Here is a 19,518-nt window from a genome sequence, read left to right as displayed (position 1 = left end):
GAAAATACAACTAATTTCAGGCAAAACATATAAAGAATATAATTATCTTCCTAATTTAAGACAATTCCCCTTTATTTCATGTAAAATACATCTCAACGCTGTACAATTCTACTAACATATCAGTAAAGTACATAGGAAATGTATAATATATTAGTAACTTGAAAAATATTTTTAGTAACTTGACTTGTCTATTATTGAACATGGGAGAAACGTTAAAAGAGTTTGTCACGTATGAAAATATATTAGTAAAGGGAATAATGCGCTCCAAAATTCTGCGTCTCTTCGTTAAACAGTCACTGTCTCGAAACATCTGCGCCACTTCTCAATATGTGTGCACTAATTGTAAGCCATCGATGTACAATAGGAAATTTTTTTTTAATGTAGGTTAGTCCGTTGTTGTTCTAACTGCCTGAATTACTATGACTCCACAAGAAGCTTAGCACCCCAGAATACAGATAAATGAACAAATAAAACAGTTCTCAATATTCCACAATTCAAACGCAGATATTAGTTCACTCCCTTCACCGCTACGCGGTGCTAGCGTTTCATGGTCCATGAAGTAAACGAATTTTTAATACATTTTAAAACGCAATAAATCAACAATACCATTCTATACGATTACACAGAATGGATAATAGTAGATTCAGAGATCTACAAAATCTCAAGGAGTTTCATCAAAACACCGAATAAATAGATAAACGAGTCTTTCCTATCCCCCAAGTGAAAATCTATTCCATACCTGCAAACCACGGTTACAGAAACCAGTTGTACCGACGTTGGTTTGTTTTTGTTTTCGATCTATTTCCATGGATCCATAGATCTGCATCAAATCCCAACAAACATCTGTACCGCGATCCTCCTTCGCGCTTACAAAATAAACTTAGCACCGCCATAACAATTATAATTCTGCAAACACTATATACGCACAGTTCAGTTACGCATTCCGTGAAATGACAGTGATATGCAACATCTACCCGAATTAGTCCGAACAAGTGTTCTCGCTCCAACTGCACCACCGCAATCACCTGACGGTAATCATTTCCCCATTCTCAACTTCGCAAGCTCGCAGCAAACACCAGCAAAAGTTCACTCGGAACTGCGTCGGGCGATTTGCGTAATTCTCCATTCTAATTTGCATATTTACAGAACGAGATCGCCATGGAGCGTGATCCGAGTACAATCCGCAACGCCGAATAACGAGACTCGCATGAGTTCGAGCGAAGAATCCGCACAGAGGAAGCTCGACGATGAGCGAATAATTAAATGCTCTTGCTACGCAAGGTGCTCCTAAACTTGACGATTCTCGCTGTGATCCTGGTGCTGTTCTACTGTTACCAGACGTCAAATGGTGTACACTGGAGGCTGCGCGCCGCTCGCGAGCAGGAGAACGCCTCGACCACAGAGTCGAGCGACCCTGGCGAGGAAAAAGCCTCCACGATCGGTCGCTCGAAGAGAAAAGTATACTACAACGTCTGGTGCATATTCACGAAAGTCGCCAGTAACTCGCCAATGAAGCGGAAGTTTGAGATCTTCGCGGAATCTTTGCTCAGAGTCTCCTCCGTCGACATTGCTTTCCACGTGATAACCGACGTCGACAGCAAAGACGTAGCCGAGAATGTCCTCGAGGGGGTTCTTTCGTCTACTGGGAAGTACATGAAGGTGAAAGCGTCGGTCCAGTCTGCTCTCGTAGCATTCCATCCGATTCCGAGCTGATATAATTCAACCGCTTTATTCCAGCTGCACTACTACGACGTGCACGAGCTAGCTTCGCAGCTGGAGGACATCGTGTCCGTCATGTCGCCGCACTTCAGCAGCAAACCAGGGACCTACTACTCGGACGCCTTGTTTTTCTTATCCCTGGGGCTGCATCGAATAGCCCCGGCCGAGCAGAGCCTGGCGGCGATGTTCGACGCGGACACTAAATTCCGCGAGGATATCAAGGAGCTCTTCCGAGAGTTCGATCGCTTCGGGAGCCAGGCTCTGTTCGGCCTCGCTCCGGAGCTCACTCCGGTTTACAGACACGTTTTGTATCTGTACCGGAATAAACACCCGAACACTCTGTTCGGAGAACCTTCGAGGTCGGGAGGGTATCCTGGTTTCAACAGCGGGGTGGTGCTGTTTAATCTGGATAGATTGCGCAATTCTTCTGTGTATAATCGAATTGTTAGGCAGGAGAACGTTGATGCGATGACTGAGAAATATCATTTTAAGGTAGCGGATGGAGCATGGATTGTAGATAGTGATGGGCGTCATTCCCGTCTTTCTCGTGAGTTTCAAGTAGTTCGATACCCAAAGTACTAGTTTGGAAGATTCGATGGGTATCGAAATTGTAAGTACTTGGTATCGGCATTTGATACCAGTGGAGCTAAAATGAGTACTGACGAGGGGAGGATACTAGGGGACAGACATCGATTTTGATAAACCTTGGCACGATGGAGCTCTGTCGAAAATAAGTAGATTGGTGTCCGAGCGTTTCAGCCGACAGGTTTTAATAATGGAGATATTTACATGTAAATTATTAAAAATTTCATAGTGGCCGTGGGGGTTTAGTGGGTAAAATTTCCACAATTACCCTGGCGCCCGCGGGGAATTCCCTTTTGGAGGCGTCGGGGTGCCTTTTGATATCTCCACGTTAAAAAAAAATATATAAATTTTGTTTATAAATTCTTTTTTTTTTAACTTGGGGAAATCTGTTGGAAATCCTGTTGGCTGAAACGCTCGGACACCTATTTACTTATTTTCGACATAGATCCATCGTGCCAAGGCTCATCAAAAGGCCGGTATTCATAGTCGCCACTTATTCCTAAGCAAATGTTTAAGCATGCGGCATCCTCTACTAACCTAGAAGTTAATAAAGGATGCCGAATGCTTAAGCATTTGCTTAAGAATAAGTAGCGACTATGAATACCGGCCAAAATCGATGTCTATCACATGGTGTCCTCCCCTTGTGAGTGGAATTGGTATTACAGCAACAGTAAAGTATCGATACTATTCGAACCGGAATCAACATGCATAGGTATCGAAACAGTAACGAGTAGTTTAGGTATCGAAAAGAATCGATTCCCAAATGATATCTTGAAACAGTCGAGTTAATTAGCAAACAAAGAAATCGACCAAAAGATATCGTAAATAAACGATAAACGATTAATAAACGATTCATTTCCCTTATCGCGAGACTTCGTATGCTCATCGTCGGATCCAAAGTCAGTCGAGTTTCAAGGATCGATACTATTTTTTAGGTATCATTTGGGAAACTATTCTTTCCAAGTACTCATTACTGTTTCGATACCTATGCATGCTTGATTCAGGATCGAATAATATCGATATCTTCCGATACCTACGTACTCATACGTGCTTGCGATACCATGATATTTCACCGCTAGGTATCGATACTGCTTGAGCGATATCACGCCCATCACTGATTGCAGAGGCTCGGGTTTTGATGAGGTGTTGTATTTGATGATTTGTTTCTAGGGGCACTTGGGAGACCAAGATTTTTATACGCTCTTGGGAATGGAGAGGCCTGAACTGATCCATACTATCGACTGCGGATGGAACAGGCAGCTGTGTACTTGGTGGAGGGACCGCGGCTATGCAGACGTGTTTGGGAATTATTCGAGGTGCGACTCGGAGACTAAATTGTGGCACGGGAATTGCAATACTCCGATACCCGATGACTGATCGTCGAGCAGGTGGGTTTACTACCATGACGATGTAAGATCTCTTCAGTTTGGAGGCGCGCAAGAACCCGAAAATGGGTGCGTTTAGCGAACTCAGCCCTTGAGAACTCAACGATGATCAGCCCTGATCAGTTCCGCTGAACGACACTTGGGAGGGTAGCGATATTTGTAGCAACGTCCCGTAAAATTAGCGGACTTTATTTAAGCCACAAAACATGGCGACCGATCACTAAACGTGTTGAGATGCGAGCAACTGAGCGGTAGCGTTCAGCGAAAAATCAGTGAGCGGGTACTCAACGGTTGAGTCCGCTGAATGCACCCAATGTCGGGAAGATATCGGGTCGGGTTTCCGAAGACCCGAAAAAGTGCAGAGGCATTGTTGACCCGACATTTTCGGGTTCTCGCACACCTCTACTTCTGTTATCTTTAGTGCAATCTTTTATGGGAAGTGTAACTGTACCTGTCGCTGTTCAAGTATAGTACGAAAAGTACTCTTCACGCTATTAATGTCTTCGGATCTGCGATTCGTTGACGGCAATACACTAGATCCGGCAATATGTCTCCCATTGTGATGGCGATATATTTAATAAGATCGTTAGTTCGTAAGCTCGCTGTGCCTATCACCTACTTCTAAGATATTAACTTCCTATATTCGTACGTTTAAAATACATTTCGAAGGAGATCTAACACGTACGTTGCAATATGGACGAGTGCAACAAGTAGCAAAATTATTTTTATATCGATCGTCGGTCTTCCGGCGTAAACGGAGAACAGGTGCTATTTTGTACAAAACGCGGACATGAATGGTATTTAATTTTAAGGACACTTGTACGAAGGTATTTCTCCAAGGAATAAAGTATTTACATTAATTATGCGACCCTTGTTTTGCCTCTCTCCCTGGGTTTCTTCCTCTGTAATTTTAACGACACTATGAATGATAATTGGTGCAAATAGAATTGTCGCCGTAATATATTTCTCACGTAAGGAAAATATTAAATACAGTATTGACATTATACGCTATTTACAGTATAATACGTTCTTCCGCCACGATTACCTGCCGTAAAATACTCCCCGATCCTTAAAACGACTAAATATTTCAGGTTCGTTGACTAATGACGACAACAATCCTCCTCGAATTGCCTGTTCCCCAAAACAACGCCACGAAACATCAACACAACAATATATTTTCCATCCAACTGTTCAAACTTTATTACAATGCCCGCACAACAAAATTCTTTAACGGAACTCTCTCCCCCTCTCTCTCTCTCTCTCTCTCTCTCTCTCTCTCTTCCCAATGATTTCGACAGTAACGTAAACGTTTCGAACACAGATAATGTAAGTCGGTTATTAAACAGCTCTTCCTCCCGCACGAACAAAAGTTAGAACCCCCAATCTTTAACACCCCCTCCCCCCCCCCCCCCCCCGACTCTCAGTTCCACTCGACTGACCAGAATTTCTCGACAAAGGAAAAGAAACTATTCGACAGTTACACACACACCCTACCTACCGCATCTAGGTTCGTTGTACAAGTACGTAAAATAAAAGACGTCACCTTTGGTCCCAGTGATAGAAACTTAAATGTTAATCGTAAAGGATTAGGACATTGTTAGTCAATGTTCGCTCAACCACTCGGGCCCAACGATCGCTCGATCATTCGGAGGTTTAGAGCCGAATGGTTGGGCCAACTAAAAGATACAAGAGGAAAAAAAAAAAACTTAACAAAAACTGCATGGACTGCGTCGTGTAATGAGCAAAACCGTTACTAACGAACTTCGACAGTCCGTTGACTATTTGGACGCGACGATTGTAAGACTCTCCCCGTTCGCGCTTGCTTCGATCCGAAAACTTCACACTACTAAGTGATTATGTACATTTTCGATCATCTACCGATAACGCCTTCAGCTGTTCGACTTTTTACACACGATATGTACACGTGAGCGACTGACGGCGGCCCGACTGTCAACACCGGACTGCCACCCCCCCCCGACTCCGCTGCTGCAAGTAGAAGAGGCAGGCGCGTATCGGCGGATGGACAGGACCTGGTACAGACTACTGGCCACTAAACGAATGGGATCATTTGGGACAAGTCGGACGATCAACGGGAGGATTTAATAAATAAATAATTTCCTTCTCCTCGAGGCTCCTCCTTGACCGTCCCCTATCACTACTTCCATGATTTAGAGCACCAAAAGACATCCTTCGGATGGTATTCTCGGCCACCGATGCTGCCCTCGAGAAGAGACCCCCTTCAACAGTAATAAATTACCGTTACCTGGCAGTGGAGGGCGGCTTAACATCTTTCCGTAGCCTGCAAGCATAAAATCTTGTTAAGCAAAATAGACGAGGCCTTGATGACTCAAGAACGATACTTTTTCTAGTCCCAAATCCCTGTTGCTTCCGCTCAAATCTACCGATCAACTATCTTTCACGAATAACACACATCGTGAAATTGAAATGCTTACGCTCTTCAGGTTCTCGCGGCCTCCGAAGTTCCTAATCGACTCCAGCAACACGTCCCTCTGGTCGACCTGGACAGGCATAGACTTGGGCCTGGCGTTCTTCAAAGTGACGCCGGTGATAACAGGCATAGTCGGAGGCTTCGGGACACCATTGCGCGGCTCTTTGGAGGCTTCCCTGTTTTGATTCTGGTCGAGCTTGGCGCTCGAGATCTTGAAGCCCTTCACCACAGGCAGGTTCCCGTTTCTGAAAGGGAAGTTCCCCTGATTCTGCGGGTGTATGCCAACGACAGAAGTGAACCTCTTGGGCCTAGTGTCTTGGTCGTTGGTCAGGTACTGATCGCTGGAGTTGCTTTTCTCGGGACCACAGTGCCCATTCAGTTTCCCGGGGTCACTTTCGACCTGGACATCCGAGCGCCTGGTCAAGGTGGACCTTTTGGGCTTCGGCCGGAGGCAGACGTCCTGGCCGAACGCCTTGGTCAGCTCCTTGAAGTTCACAGGGGAGGTGTCGACCGCGCTGCCCTCGGCGAAGCTCTTCTTCAGCTCCACCCCCGTCACCACAGGCTTCTCGCCGCCCGGCGGCTTTGCCTCCGAGGCGAGCCTGTTCAGAACTGGCTTCTTGAAGCCTGACGCTGTCGTGTGCGTGATCAGCTTCCGGGCTAGTTCATTCGGCTCCCTCCTCTCCGAAGGCGCAACTTCGATCTTACCCTTGTCACGAGGCTTCATGGAATCCTCGGCGCAATTCGAGCCGTCGATCTCATCCCTCGTACCGTTTATATTTACAATGGTCCTGCCACTGGCTCTCTTCAGTCCCAGCTTGTAGTCCGTGTCCATTTTGATCTGGATATTGACGCTGGGTCGCTCCGACCAGCTGCCCAAGCTGATCGCGGGAGGGCCGGAATAAGTGTAACGCTTTGCACTCGTCTCTGGTGGCGGCTTCTTCGACCCCGGCTCCAGATCCTTGCTGCTTGGCGCTGGTCGAGAGTCGCGGGCCGAAACTACACTCGACTCGACCGAATGTTCGGTAGACGCAGTCTCGGGCCTAAAAGAAACTCGTCGCTAGAATCTACGCTACTTTAATTACTTTCACTTGGACTTAGAAAGCGTACCTCGTTTTCTCTGGTAATACTGTGTCATCAGATTCTTTGGGCACATTTTCCTCCGCCTGTTGAGCGTTCTTCAACTGCGGCAAAATGCTCTTCAGCACCTGGGGAATCGTTGAAAGTTATCAGAACGAGTTTAGCTTGCGAAATATTGTCACACTGCGGGTAGATTTTATGTAACAGTGCTTAGTGATGTGATCTGAAGCACAGCACTTTGAAGCGCTGTATATATGACGAAAACTTTGAACTACTTCCAACATGTCTCGAAGCTTGAAACTCTTGAAAGGTCTTGAAAGTCTTTGAAAGTGCTTCCAAGTTTTTGTCATATAAATAGATTCAAAGCGCTTCGAAGTGCTTCGGATCTCATCACTAACAGTACGCACCTGTAGAGACTGCAGTTGTTTTTCTTTGGTAGGTTCCTCTTGCCGCTTCAAAATCTTCTCCCTCCACTGGGAGAACCTCTCGTTGCCCGTAGGCGCAGTAGCATTCAGGCTGGTGATGCTCGTTGCCTTCTTCACCCCAGCATCCTTCGCTTCCTCCGCGTGCCCGCCATTCCTGACACCCTCCTGAGGCGGGTCCCTTTGGGGCTCGGGCTTGTCGCACACCGACGCGTAGCTCTTGGACCTCTGAACGTTGCCCTTCTCATTGCCAGCTTGCCACCTCTGCGAGGTGTCCGTTTGCGTCTTTGGTTCCAGCTTCTTCCCCTCGTCTTCAGCGTTCACCCTCCTCTTCCCCTGCAGCGTTCCCGCGTTGAACTCCTTCGATCCTCTGTCTTCAAGCTCGTCCGAGTTGCTTCTGTTCCTGGACAACGTCGCGAACGACTTGACGAACCTGTCGTCCGCATTCTTCCTGCGAGACTGCTCCTCCACCTCCTCGAATATGTTCAGATTTTTCTGCCTGCTGTAGGTCGTGATGGTGAAGTTGGACAGAGGGTTGTCCACGGGAGCTACTTTTGGGGTGGACGAGTTGTCGGAGCTTCTCCTGGAGTCAGAGTCCTTCGCACCCTGAGGCAGCGTACTTATTCTGTTCTCCAGCTCGCAGATCACTTCTTTCTTCAGGCTGCACTCTGATCTCAGCTGTCTGTAAGGCTTCTCCTGGGTTCTCTTCTCTGGCTCCTGCCTCTCCGGAGCTTTCGCCGAGGAGTCCTTCGGCTCTCTGTGCAGCGCTTCGACTTGCCCTTTGATCTCTGGGTCCTCGAAGGACTCAGGGGACTCGGCGACTTCTTCGAAGCTCTCGAAGGACGGGGAAGCTGTGTCCCTGAAAGCACTCGGCGGAGCGGGAAGCTGGTACTCCCAGTCTGCGATCGACAGGTCTTCGTCCGCAGCTGACACGTAGTCCGAGGTGTCCTGCTGCGAGTTCACTGTCAGATTCGGCGTACTGGTGCTCACTATTACACCGTCTTGGAAATCGTTGCCCTGCTGGTTTACGGACTTCTTCATAGCGGAGGGCTCCGTTTTCTTGGAGACGCTGCTTGCTTCCGGCTTTTGGACACGCTCGCTGGGAGGCGAGACTGGCAGAGAGTTGGACAGGGTGTCGGACACCTTTTGCAGCAGAACGTCCGTTTGCGAGAGCTTCGTATCTGCTTGGAAAGATATCGAGAAATTTAAAACAATGTCGCAGTGATTCTAAAATGTAGTAGCATCTTAAAGGACACAATTTGTTATTGGAATGTTCCTCGAATTATATTGCCAGTGCCAATAACTTACTGTGCCTTTTTCTCAAATAAAAGTACCTTCTTATTGTCTAGAGAGGTCAAGAATATACAGATGAACCCGAAACCTCGTGAAAGCTATGGTAACTAGTCTCCTCTGTCACAGTTTTCAAGAATTTTCGGCGTCAGATAATTTCTAATAAAAAAAAACCCGAACCCAGAGGCTGATTGTAAAATAGAGAAGTCACTAATGCTCTGCGAACCGCGTTAGTAGTGGTTGAAATTGCTGCGAGCAGTCTTTCAAAGTACCCCGAAGTCCTCTAAGGCATTAGTAGTTACTTGAAAACTTGCAAGGAAGAAATATAAACGCCCGCCACCGCCCAGTAGTGATATGCAACATGCACCTGATCCACCCAATCCGTGATGCAACTCTCCTCCACTAACATCCTGGCAACGAGTGTCCCGCTCCTCTTTCTGTCGCAGGCCGACGTTAGACGTGACATTCAGGTTCAAAGCGAACGTGATGTCCTCCGCGTGGGACGTCAGATGCCTCTTCTGTTTCTCCAGCGTGTTCGTTTCGAAGTCGTTCGACTTCGATGCTGTTCGAGGGATCCTTGCCCTCTTCGGCTCCCTGTTCTGGGCGGCCACCTCATCAACGCCTGCTTTAGCCTCCGCGCTCTGCTCCCCCTGAGCCTTCTTGCCCCTCTCAACACTGGACAACAGATCTCCGCTCTCCGCCAGCAGATCCAAGTGGGCGCACTTCGGCACCGTTGAAATCACAGCGCAGAGTTTCTTCTCCTGCCGAGGGGTGCTCCTCGTCGACGACTTGGCGCTCTGACCTCCATTCTCCTGGACTTCGTGGTTGCTGGATTCCTTACCGGAGTTCCCCACCATCTTCAGCGATCCCTCCTCCTTTTCTTCCAAGGTTATCGAGTTGTAATCAAAGCACGCTTCGCTCTGATCGATCCCAGGAGTCAGGAACACTTCGTCCTCGCTGGTGGAACAGACGGAGGTGGCGTCCACCTTCTCTCCGCTTTCAGGCTTCCCGTCAGACCTTACAGAGCTTCTTCCGGCAGATTCGAAGCTGTCCACGCTGGTCCCGCAAGGGATGCTCGAGCTTGCTTCGCTCGCAGTGCTGGGCAAGCGGTCTACATTGCTGGAGCTGGAGCTGAGGGTTCTACTCAACGGGGAGGGCGGCGCTAGCTTGCGTTTCGGCACCTGGGGCCTCACCAACGTGCTACCAGTCGCAGAGGTTTTTCTAGGCTTGGGAAGCGGAGCGGGTTCTCCAGCTGTACTCAGAGGGAAAGAAAAAAAAAGAAGAAACCATCACCGGGGAGTAATTGGCAAGCGGGTAGACGGGACACATTAATGAGAGAATTTTCGTGCACTGGGGCCGCAGCCTTTTACAAGCATGCAGACTGAGGGACGTTATACTTTTACTCGGGGGTAACAGGGTGTATTTCACAAGGACTCGTGGAAGAAATGAACTGTGTAAAATAAATGGGAACTTCAAGATGGTAAAACAGCTTCTATGTTCGCATCATCTTTAAAAGCTACCGCTCTACGGGGCAAATAACTAAGTTGCAGGTCAACCCTTCGCGAGCCATTTTCTTCGCTGAATAATAACCCTAATCTAAAAAGCAGTACTGACCTCGAAGCGATATTAATTTCAGATCGCGAAGGGTTGAAGCCGCGATTCTTGAGGCAGAGAATAGAACGGAGACTGCAGCCAGTAGTTTCGACACTGAAATTGACACAGACTTGAAGAAATAGAATATCAAAACCCCTACTCGCTAACACCTAAACGAATTCCCCGGCTCTGCTCTCCAGTATCGAGTTCAGCTGGACCAGGAACCTGTTCCAGCTCTCCGTGGACTCCTCCCTGCTCACCAAGCCTGGCGGAGGGGGCTCCAAGATGCTCAGCTTCTTCTCCGACTCTACCCTACACTCGCTGCGCTGAATAGGTAGCGATGGTAGTTTATCAACGTTGCTAGGTACTGGATCTATCGCAGTGACTGGAATGTCCAAGGGTTTCGTAGAGATTGCGAAGATCTGCAAGGTGCTCAAAGGCGGCGGAGAGATACTAGACCTACGACTGCTACTCTGCCTCTCAAAGTGGTCCCCGCCGAGGACAGAAGAAATCGAGCCGCTGTGGCAATTAGTGGTGGTAGAGCTTCCCAACTGCAGCTGCCTGTCTTTGACAAAATCCGGCCTGCTTCCCGAGAGACTATTCCTAACGCAGAAGCTCTGCGAGCCAGAGAGACTCGGCTGCTCGAAGCTGCTGACTATCTTCGTCTCCCTGAGCCTGAAGCCACTCTGGAAGCTCGAGCTGTGCCTCAGCTTCGCCTGGCACTTCGCCTCGCAAATATAATTATCATGGAGCTTCCCAGGGCTGAAGCTGTCCTCCGACACCCCGCACTCCGGCATATGCTCGCTATCGGTCTCTATGTCCTCCAAATTAGCCAGAGTCTGCATTTTAACGAGCCTGCTCTGAGAGTCGGACGACTCCTGACTAGAGAACTCACCCTGAAGACTAATCGTCTTGGGCCAGTCCCTGATCTTCGCGGGCACGAAGTCCGAACAGGCAAAGCTCTGAGACTTCTGCAGCTTGTAACCCAGACTAGAGCAGCCACCCGCCAAGTCCAGGGAACTGGCCTTCGACGCTGGCAACCGATACGAAAGGCGCCTATCACTGGGATCCTCAGAGAACTCTCTACTTCTACCGAAACTCCTGCGACACTCCTCGATTCTCGAGTGTAGCTTGATCTTCTCCGAGTCGAAGAGGCTCCTGTGCTTCCTGACGGTCTCCGCTCTGTCCTCTGCCTCAAGCGCTCGCTCGAAGCTGTTCCTCGACACGAAACTGTAGGAGGGCACGCTGTCCTCTATGCTACCATAGCTACGCACTAGCTTACCTCTCTTTCGCGGCACTCTAGCATCTACGGGAGCGTCTTCTACGGGTGCAACGTTCCTCGGCTCGTCGCTAGGCAACTTAGCGTTCACGGAGCCGGCTCTGTGACGCGGCGCGACCTCCAGCTTGCAGGCTTTCGGCTCTGGGTTCGCTGGCTCCGGCTCGAAGCCCGGAGACAGCTTCGCGCCCACAGTGGTCACGCCTATGTCCGAGCTCGCCTTCGGGCGAGCCTCGCTTTCGCCGATGTCCGACGCCGGCTTGGAAGGCTCCATGTCGGACGTCAGCGACTCCTCGGAGTCGACTATGCGCTCCAGTGCTTGGGTGGAGATCGCGGACGAGAGGGGTCTGTTCGCTGGCGGAGGAGGCGCTGTCCTTTTCTTTCTCAGACCTGCGGAAGGAGGTTCTATCAGGAGTAGAATAAGGGGCCCTACTGGGTTCTTTGGTGTATTACCTGCGGAACTCAGCGAGGTGCTGCTAATTCCGTGGGTAAGAGTGCCAGGGACGAAAGCCAGGTTGCTGAGGCTCTTGCTGGACTGCGACGTGTGCGCCAGCTTCCTGGGCGTCTCGATTGGCAGCCTGTTCCTCCTGGGCAATGTTTCTGGTAGTCTCCCGGCAGAGTCAGGGTTATCGCTCAGCACGGAAGCCTCGTGGTACCCGGAACTATCGCTGCTGTTGCGGCTGTGGCTGATCACTACTTTGTCCTTGCTGGAGTCTCCGGTATTCTCCTCAGAACCCTGGAATGAAGCTCTTGGGTCAGAAATTCGGGTGCATCGGGATTAAAATGGTGTGCTAGCCAGCTTAGACAATTTTAAGCGGGTGCAGGACTATTGAAATATCGAAAAATGATTTTTTTTTACAGTGAGTGGCCAAAGTATTATACTCAAAACATTTTCGTCAATTTTTGGGATCATTTCAAAATGGATTTAATGGGATTAAAAAAAATCTTAAATTGGCAACTAAAGGTTCTGAAAGGAAGCTTCCTTAGCTTTCCAAAACACTCGTGAAAATTTGTCTACGATCATGAGTTCGCGAGTTATAGGCGTTCAAAGTGAAAAGCACCTTTTCTGCTTTGATCGCGAATAACTCGGCCAATAAAAATCATACGACAAAACCAAAACAACGAAATTAAAGAGAAATGTTTGCTCTGTAAGATCCCTTCGTTGAATTTGCCGGGGAAATTTTTTTTTTGGCTTGCGCAATGTTCAAAGTAGGCCAAAATTTCTGAATCTTCGTTTTTCGCGCTTCATCTTGATAAAACAGTATCGTAATGGATGAAACAAAATTTGAGTCCTTGATTAAAAAACTAGAAACTTCAAGCGTTAAAATGCGGTTTTTAAATGTTCCTTGCGGCCATTTTTCGCAGAGATACAGTCATTCCATCGCTTAAACTTACAAAATCGCAAACCTGTTTGTTTGAGTACAATAACTTGGCCACCCACTGTATTATTAATTCTGAAAGTGTCATCCTTTGTGAACGCTTGCAACAAAGTTTCACGAGAAAATTCGAATAATCGCGGAAATTATGGAGGAAATTATTTCGAAACTACATCTTTAAACACCGCGTACATCGAAACTCTTGAACAAATGAATATTTCCACTTGAAAATTTAACCGGAGCTGTAGAATTTCTTTCTCTACAGTGTGGACCTTGCGGATTAGCATTGGACATTTGTAAAACACTTTCTAACTGAATTAAATCAATTTTTCCCGTAAGTATGTGGGAAACACTGATTCGTGCGTAGCATTCACGATTTTCATTTAAATTCGCCAGAAAAAGTTCCACGCTACAGTTTTCAGTGCAGAAATTACTCTCCCTAAAGCATTTTCCCTTCCGATGATCGGTAGTGGGACCATTTTTAGCGTTAAATAATTTCCAACATACTGACAATCTTTTTTTTAAATTAATTATAAAAGCGTGCACAATAAACAGCGAGCCGTCGATTTCATTCGTTTAATGGTCCTGTGCCCCTTAAACCGAGCGTATCTTTAACTTCTGATAGAGCGGAGTGAGGACTGCTATCCTCAAAGTAGCGAAAGCATTCGACTTCTACTAACATTGCTAACTTCTGCCTGGGCCAGCGTGGGAGGCTTGGGCGCTGGTCTCCGCTTTCTTTGGGGCCTAGCAGGTGGCTGAAGAGGACTAGTGCTCCTGCCAGTCTCGTCGCTCCTAGCCGGCGACGCGCTGCGTCCGCCGAGGCTGTCCGTGCTCAGCGAGCTCTCCTTGGACTTCTTGAAGACGAAGCCGAAGACACCCTGCTTGGCCTGCTGCCTCCGACGCTCCTCCTGCCTCTGCAGGGCCATTATGTCCTGCGTGCTCAGGGCGGAGCCGAGGGTCCTGCCTTGCTTGGCGTACAGCGTCACTTCCTGAAGATGGTAATCCTGCAGGGACAGCGACAGGTCCAGGGTCTCCTCCAGGTTTGCTGAAACGAAAACTTCAATCAGAACACCTCGCAGATTCAAGTTCTTACATCAATCTCCCATTAAAAAGTCAGATCTTCCAGTACTGCTAAATTCTCTGCCCACTGCTGGGGACTTTAATGGGCAAATTGAACTGCTAATTCAACCCTTTAATTCGCCTCTAAATTCACCTGTCGCAGCCTGCTGCCAAGACCACAGAACTCAGAGAAAGACTGGTGTACCTGGGAAGCTTATTGAGCAGCGATTAAGCTAGACAGCGGAATGGAGATTCCTGCAGCGAGTTCCAGTGCAGGTGGCGTCGACCAGGAGGAGAGCAACGCCGAGGAGCATGCACGGTTAACGACTAGGAGTAACAAGTGGAAGGGCAACCTTGCGATAGCGATCTGAACATAACTGGCCGGTGTAACTAGCTAACTGAAATATCTCGCGCAGCAAGTACCAGAGATATATAATCCAGGGAGTCGGCCCCGGTGTATCTGGAGATAGCGGGGCCGTTTACTGGCAGATCTGGTTGGTCGAACACTGTGTTCAGGCAAGTCGGAATCAATGATCATGCCGGGGGACTCTGGGCCCTCTTCTTCTGAGCGCAGTGGCGACGTTCAGAAAACTGCCTGCACAGTTTAATTGCTGCAGTTTTCTTGCTCTCGCTGTTCGTTTTGCGTTTTAGGGGGAGCAGTGGAATGTCCCTTGGGAGAAAGTTGTTTGTGCTGGGCTTGGGTGTTTGCGTTTCAGGAATAATAGCAGAGGCACAATTCGTTAATTGTGGGAAAGAGTAAATGGCATGTGAATGAATCTTCTATGGGACATTGTACGAGGTTTCTTGTAATTGGAAAGAGGAGTCTGCTGGGAGGGGGAATGGTATGTGCGTTGTAGATGCTTTGTCAAGAAAAAGAAGAACCTTGCGAAGGCATTGCTGCTTTGAAGGAAGTTAGGAAAGCGCACGAAGCTTTTACCAATGATTTTTTTTTGTTTCCAGTGGGCAGTTGCGCTTCTATGGAATTTTAATTATTAATTAGTTTTTTGTCTCCATTCGAATCTGGTGCTCTAATCTGCAGATGTTCTCCACACTACTATTGACACTATACTCTGCTCCCAGTCTCCAACACTAATCTGCAATGCATTTTCAATCACCACACACTCTGGACAGCTTGCAAATCAAAGCTGGAACATTTTTTAAACGACATTATCTGTGATATTAATTCAAATGGCAGATTCTTTCTTAATTCGTAATTATTTCATTTTCGATATACAATTGTGTTATTTTATTTCGAGAAATAATTTGGAAAATAATTAGCTTGTATCTAAGGCAATGAAATAACGAAGCGATGAATCTTTTGTTAAATGAACTGTTGTGAAATTTCTTGAAGTAAAAACTTTCAGTTGCATTATCTCGACGATTATTTATTTCGCCAAATTTTAAATAAAAAAAATTAAGAAATACTAGAGTTCGTTACTTTAAGTTGCTTTAATTTTAAATAATGTGCATGGTTATTTCTTTATTTTTTTATTAAAGAAATAATCGTCAAGATAATGCAACTGAAAGCTTTTATTTCAAGAAGTTTGACAACAGTTCATTTTACAAAAAAAAAATCATCGTTTCATTATTTTATTATCTCAGATACAAGATAGTTATTCCCAAAATCATTTCATCGAATAAAGTAGCAAATATTTATGAAACATTATTTCAAAACAGCTGTTTCTTATTTTACTTTCAAACAAAATTTGCCCACGTCTGCTAGAAACTAATTAAAGGCTGGTGTCATTGCTCGAGCAATAAAACTGAGGAAATCAAGCAACTGCACGGACCATCTATCCCCAATCCCCTTGTTGATGGAGCCTCTGTAATCTCTGATCTAGAATCTCGAACAGTGTCGCACGGCGAAGGCTCAGGGGTGAAGACTTTCATCCGCCCTATGAGCAGGAATGCAGAATTTCGCGAGAATTGGATTGGGAAGGCCGTTGCACGCGCACATACACCTGGATGGCTTCCGAAACCTTATCAACCCCCGCGCAAAAACTCAGTCAAAGCACGTAGCCAGAGACTTTTGCCTCACATTAATTATGATATCCTTTAATTAAGCTCTGAATAATTAATAATTAAAAAAACAAAGCAAGGTTTTTCTGAGGAGTTCCAATAAAAGCCTCCAAGTGTATCTCGAACTCCTTAAGAAATTGTGAATAATTCCAAAGCTTCTTGGTTCTAATTGATGCTCCAAGTGGCTCGAACCTTTTTGTGATCAGGCAGCAGCGCGACAAGCAGCTCATATTTATTTAAATGAGGCAAGCCTCGTTAATATGCTAGCAGCTCCGAGGCTTGGCTGTCGTCTGGGAGATAGACTCGGCTTTTCGGTAATTGGAGGTAGCGCACAGATGGAGGAGTGTTTCTCCGCGGCTTCGGAGCTTGTTTGCCAGTAGCGTGAGACTGTTTTGGAGATAAGTAATAGAGGAAGACGTTGCATCTAAGTTTCCTTCGGCTCTGCTGGCTGAACGGGTGTCTGGAGAATAACAATCGCTTCCTGAAGATAGGGGAAGATAATAGAAGACTCTTCAAAGGCTTCTGAGGTGAACGACCTGAAGAAAAGCTGATGGGAAGAAGAAATTAGCTCTGGAACTAGGAAAATTAGACTTGAGTGACGAAAATCGTTGTTTCAGAGTTGGAGCGACTGGAGTTACTATTTATGATCTCTGAAGTAATCTTAAAATTCAGGGGCTCAGTGGAAAACAAGCACGTGCCAGGTATGCATAAATCTTCGTTTCTTAAGTACCCATAATTTTTTTTTCAAGAAGAATTATACAGATTTCTGGGAACTTTTTATTTTGTAGGAATCTATCAACATTAAACTATATTATATTATTTTATTTTATGTTAATATTTTATATATATATATTTTTTATTTCTTTCTCTTATTTTTAGCTTTCTATGTAGTAATGGTAATAATTTTTTATCTCTGTACAGTAAAGGGTTTCCCGTTAATAATAATAATAATAATAACTATAATATATATATATATTTATATAATTACTTATTAAAATAATTATAAATATAAATATAAATATATATATATTTTTTAAATTGCGATAAGAATAAGTAATTATTTTTATAGAAATCTCAAGAAAAATAAATTTAAATGCGATTTCAACCGTTATTTTGTTGTTATACATAAATATATTCAAGTATTAGTTGGTTTACCCTACTTGTTGTTTTCATATATTATTCAAAATATCACAGCTTATAGCTATTATTATTATTATTATTATATAATATATATATATATATATATAATGACCGCATACTTTTAATAAGAATTGTACTTATTAATGATTGCTTAATACGCATAACTAAAAATATAGGATATTAAAAGTGCAACTACGCTCCATTTATAAGCATATAATAATATTTAAATTTATAATTGACATTTCTTTGCCTAATTGTCACTCACTGGTTGTGGTTTACCCTACGAAAATTTTTGAGTAAAAAAATCATAAAAAAATCGCGAAACAGTGGCATGTGCCTGTTTTCCACTGGGCCCAGAATTCACAGTAAAAAGAATTTTTTAAAAATACAAGCTTCCATTAAAACGTACCAAAAAAGGGGGAAATAATTTTGGTACTTAAAAATGAAAGCGTGTGGCGCAAATATTGGAAATTATTTTTTCCTTTTTACTACAATTTAATAAAAGCTTGTTTTTTAAAAGGAAAAAAATTACTGTAAATTATTTTGTGCTTTCTAGTTTTCCTTTTAGTAATGTAATGAACTAATAAGCGAAGCTAAGTAAAAGCTTGTAATAACAAGAAAAATTAAAAAAATTAAAAAACCCGACTGCTTAAAAAAACATTAAAAACATTAATTTTTAATTTAAAAATTAATTTTTAATTTAAAAATTAAAAATTTATTTATTTTTAATTTAAAAATTAATTTTTAATTTAAAAATTAATTTTTAATTTAATTTTTTTAATGTTTTTTTTATGAATTTAATTTTTTTAATGCTTTTTTAAGCAGTCGGGTTTTTTAATTTTTATTTATTTATTTTTTAATTTTAATTTTTTTTTTAATATTTTTTTTATATCCTATAACATTCGGAACGTCAAGCCAATTCTAAAGACACCTGATTTGTCCAAATCGGTGTACCCGTACAGACTCTAGAGCGTAACATGGACACACATACACAGCCTGACAAACACAATACCCTCCTTTTTGCCACAGTCGGGTAAAAAGAAACAGAAATACGTATGCTTGCATATTTCTTCCCCTGACCAAAGCTACTTTGACCCCACTTTGTAAGTCGCACAACGAGTCTTCCACCCCCCTATCAACGGGGGATTAAATCCCGAACGACTTATCGATTATTTACCAGGGAATTTCGACTGGCCTGCAGTCTACTTGCAATCGGAATCTCTGCGCAAGGTGGGGATCTGTTAAGGACACGAAAGATTGGGTATGGAAACCTGCCGAGGTACGACAGACGGTTAAAAACACAACCCGGCCAGCGCTACCGGTTTAAATATCAAACAGGAGCGGGCGAATCTATTTCCGTCCCTGGCTATCAAGCTTCCCAGGGCAATAAACGTCCACCAATCGAACGCAACGGACTTATCAAAAGGTGGTTCTTTAGCCTAGGCGAAACCGTGATAATAAATCCCGCCCCTTTCCACAGAATCTTATATAAACGTCTTAATTACTTAACACAGTTCGCCACCAGGTGATACCCTGGCTATTCTGGGAAACCTCAGGTCGACGTTCCTGCCTCTGTGAAGCTTCGGGCTGATATCATCGCTCGTGGAAAATTTCGAAGGGATGCTTGGCTAACACCCCTTCGATTTTTAGGAGCGCAGCTTTTTCGCTGCTACTTAAATTGAAGGGTGAAAAAAAAAACAAGGAATGTCACAGAACAGCTTTATGGGGGAAAGCAAGTCTCAATACTTTAGTTCGTCGGTGAAAGAACAAGGTTCGATGAACTTAAGGGGTTAGCCACCCTGGAAGTTTTGAAAACTCGATTTTTTTTCTTTGCATTTTTTTATGACGCAAAGTTTTAAGAATAATTTAAACAGCTTTATGGGGGAAGCAAGTCTCAATACTTTAGTTCGTCGGTGAAAGAACAAGGGTCGATGAACTTAAGGGGTTACGCCACCCTGGAAGTTTTCAAAACTCGATTTTTTTTCTTTGCATTTTCTTATTACGCGAAGTTTTAAGAATAATTTAAACAGCTTTATGGGGGAAGCAAGTCTCAATACTTTAGTTCGTCGGTGAAAGAACAAGGTTCGATGAACTTAAGGGGTTAGCCACCCTGGAAGTTTTGAAAACT

The 19,518-nt window shown here is 45.0% G+C and overlaps 2 protein-coding genes across 11 annotated transcripts in view; one reads left to right on the top strand and one right to left on the bottom strand.

Annotated features, from left to right (window-relative positions):
* The first annotated feature begins 616 nt into the window (after positions 1-616).
* Positions 617-4,551, top strand: Xxylt (Xyloside xylosyltransferase). Of its 2 annotated transcripts, none has more exons than XM_076828083.1 (4): positions 617-779; positions 1,147-1,659; positions 1,738-2,211; positions 3,475-4,551. In XM_076828083.1, exons 2-4 carry the CDS (start codon positions 1,264-1,266, stop codon positions 3,679-3,681), a joined length of 1,077 nt encoding a protein of 358 aa, XP_076684198.1. In that variant the 5' UTR covers positions 617-779; positions 1,147-1,263; the 3' UTR covers positions 3,682-4,551. The 2 variants fall into 2 exon arrangements, with proteins under 2 accessions (XP_076684198.1, XP_076684197.1); XM_076828082.1 differs by lacking the exon at positions 617-779 and adding an exon at positions 818-1,031.
* An 80-nt stretch (positions 4,552-4,631) lies between these two features.
* Positions 4,632-19,518, bottom strand: part of LOC143377105 (uncharacterized) — a 99,148-nt gene continuing 84,261 nt past the window's right edge. For 6 of the 9 annotated variants that reach the window (XM_076828035.1, XM_076828036.1, XM_076828038.1 and 3 more), the window contains 8 exons: positions 13,853-14,217; positions 12,250-12,532; positions 11,803-12,186; positions 9,295-10,179; positions 7,623-8,821; positions 7,246-7,343; positions 6,143-7,178; positions 4,632-5,988 (listed from right to left, as the gene is read on the bottom strand). In XM_076828035.1, coding sequence (XP_076684150.1) covers positions 5,971-5,988; positions 6,143-7,178; positions 7,246-7,343; positions 7,623-8,821; positions 9,295-10,179; positions 11,803-12,186; positions 12,250-12,532; positions 13,853-14,217 — 4,268 coding nt within the window. In that variant the 3' untranslated portion in view covers positions 4,632-5,970. The remainder of the gene's footprint in view (positions 5,989-6,142; positions 7,179-7,245; positions 7,344-7,622; positions 8,822-9,294; positions 10,180-11,802; positions 12,187-12,249; positions 12,533-13,852; positions 14,218-19,518) is intronic. The other 3 variants (XM_076828037.1, XM_076828043.1, XM_076828042.1) reach the window with 3 other exon arrangements.

This window comes from Andrena cerasifolii, chromosome 15 (assembly GCF_050908995.1).
Source record: "Andrena cerasifolii isolate SP2316 chromosome 15, iyAndCera1_principal, whole genome shotgun sequence".
In the NCBI taxonomy this organism is placed as follows: Eukaryota; Metazoa; Arthropoda; class Insecta; order Hymenoptera; family Andrenidae; genus Andrena; species Andrena cerasifolii.
Note: the sequence above shows the minus strand (reverse complement) of the source record. Positions and strands in the feature narration are given on the sequence as shown.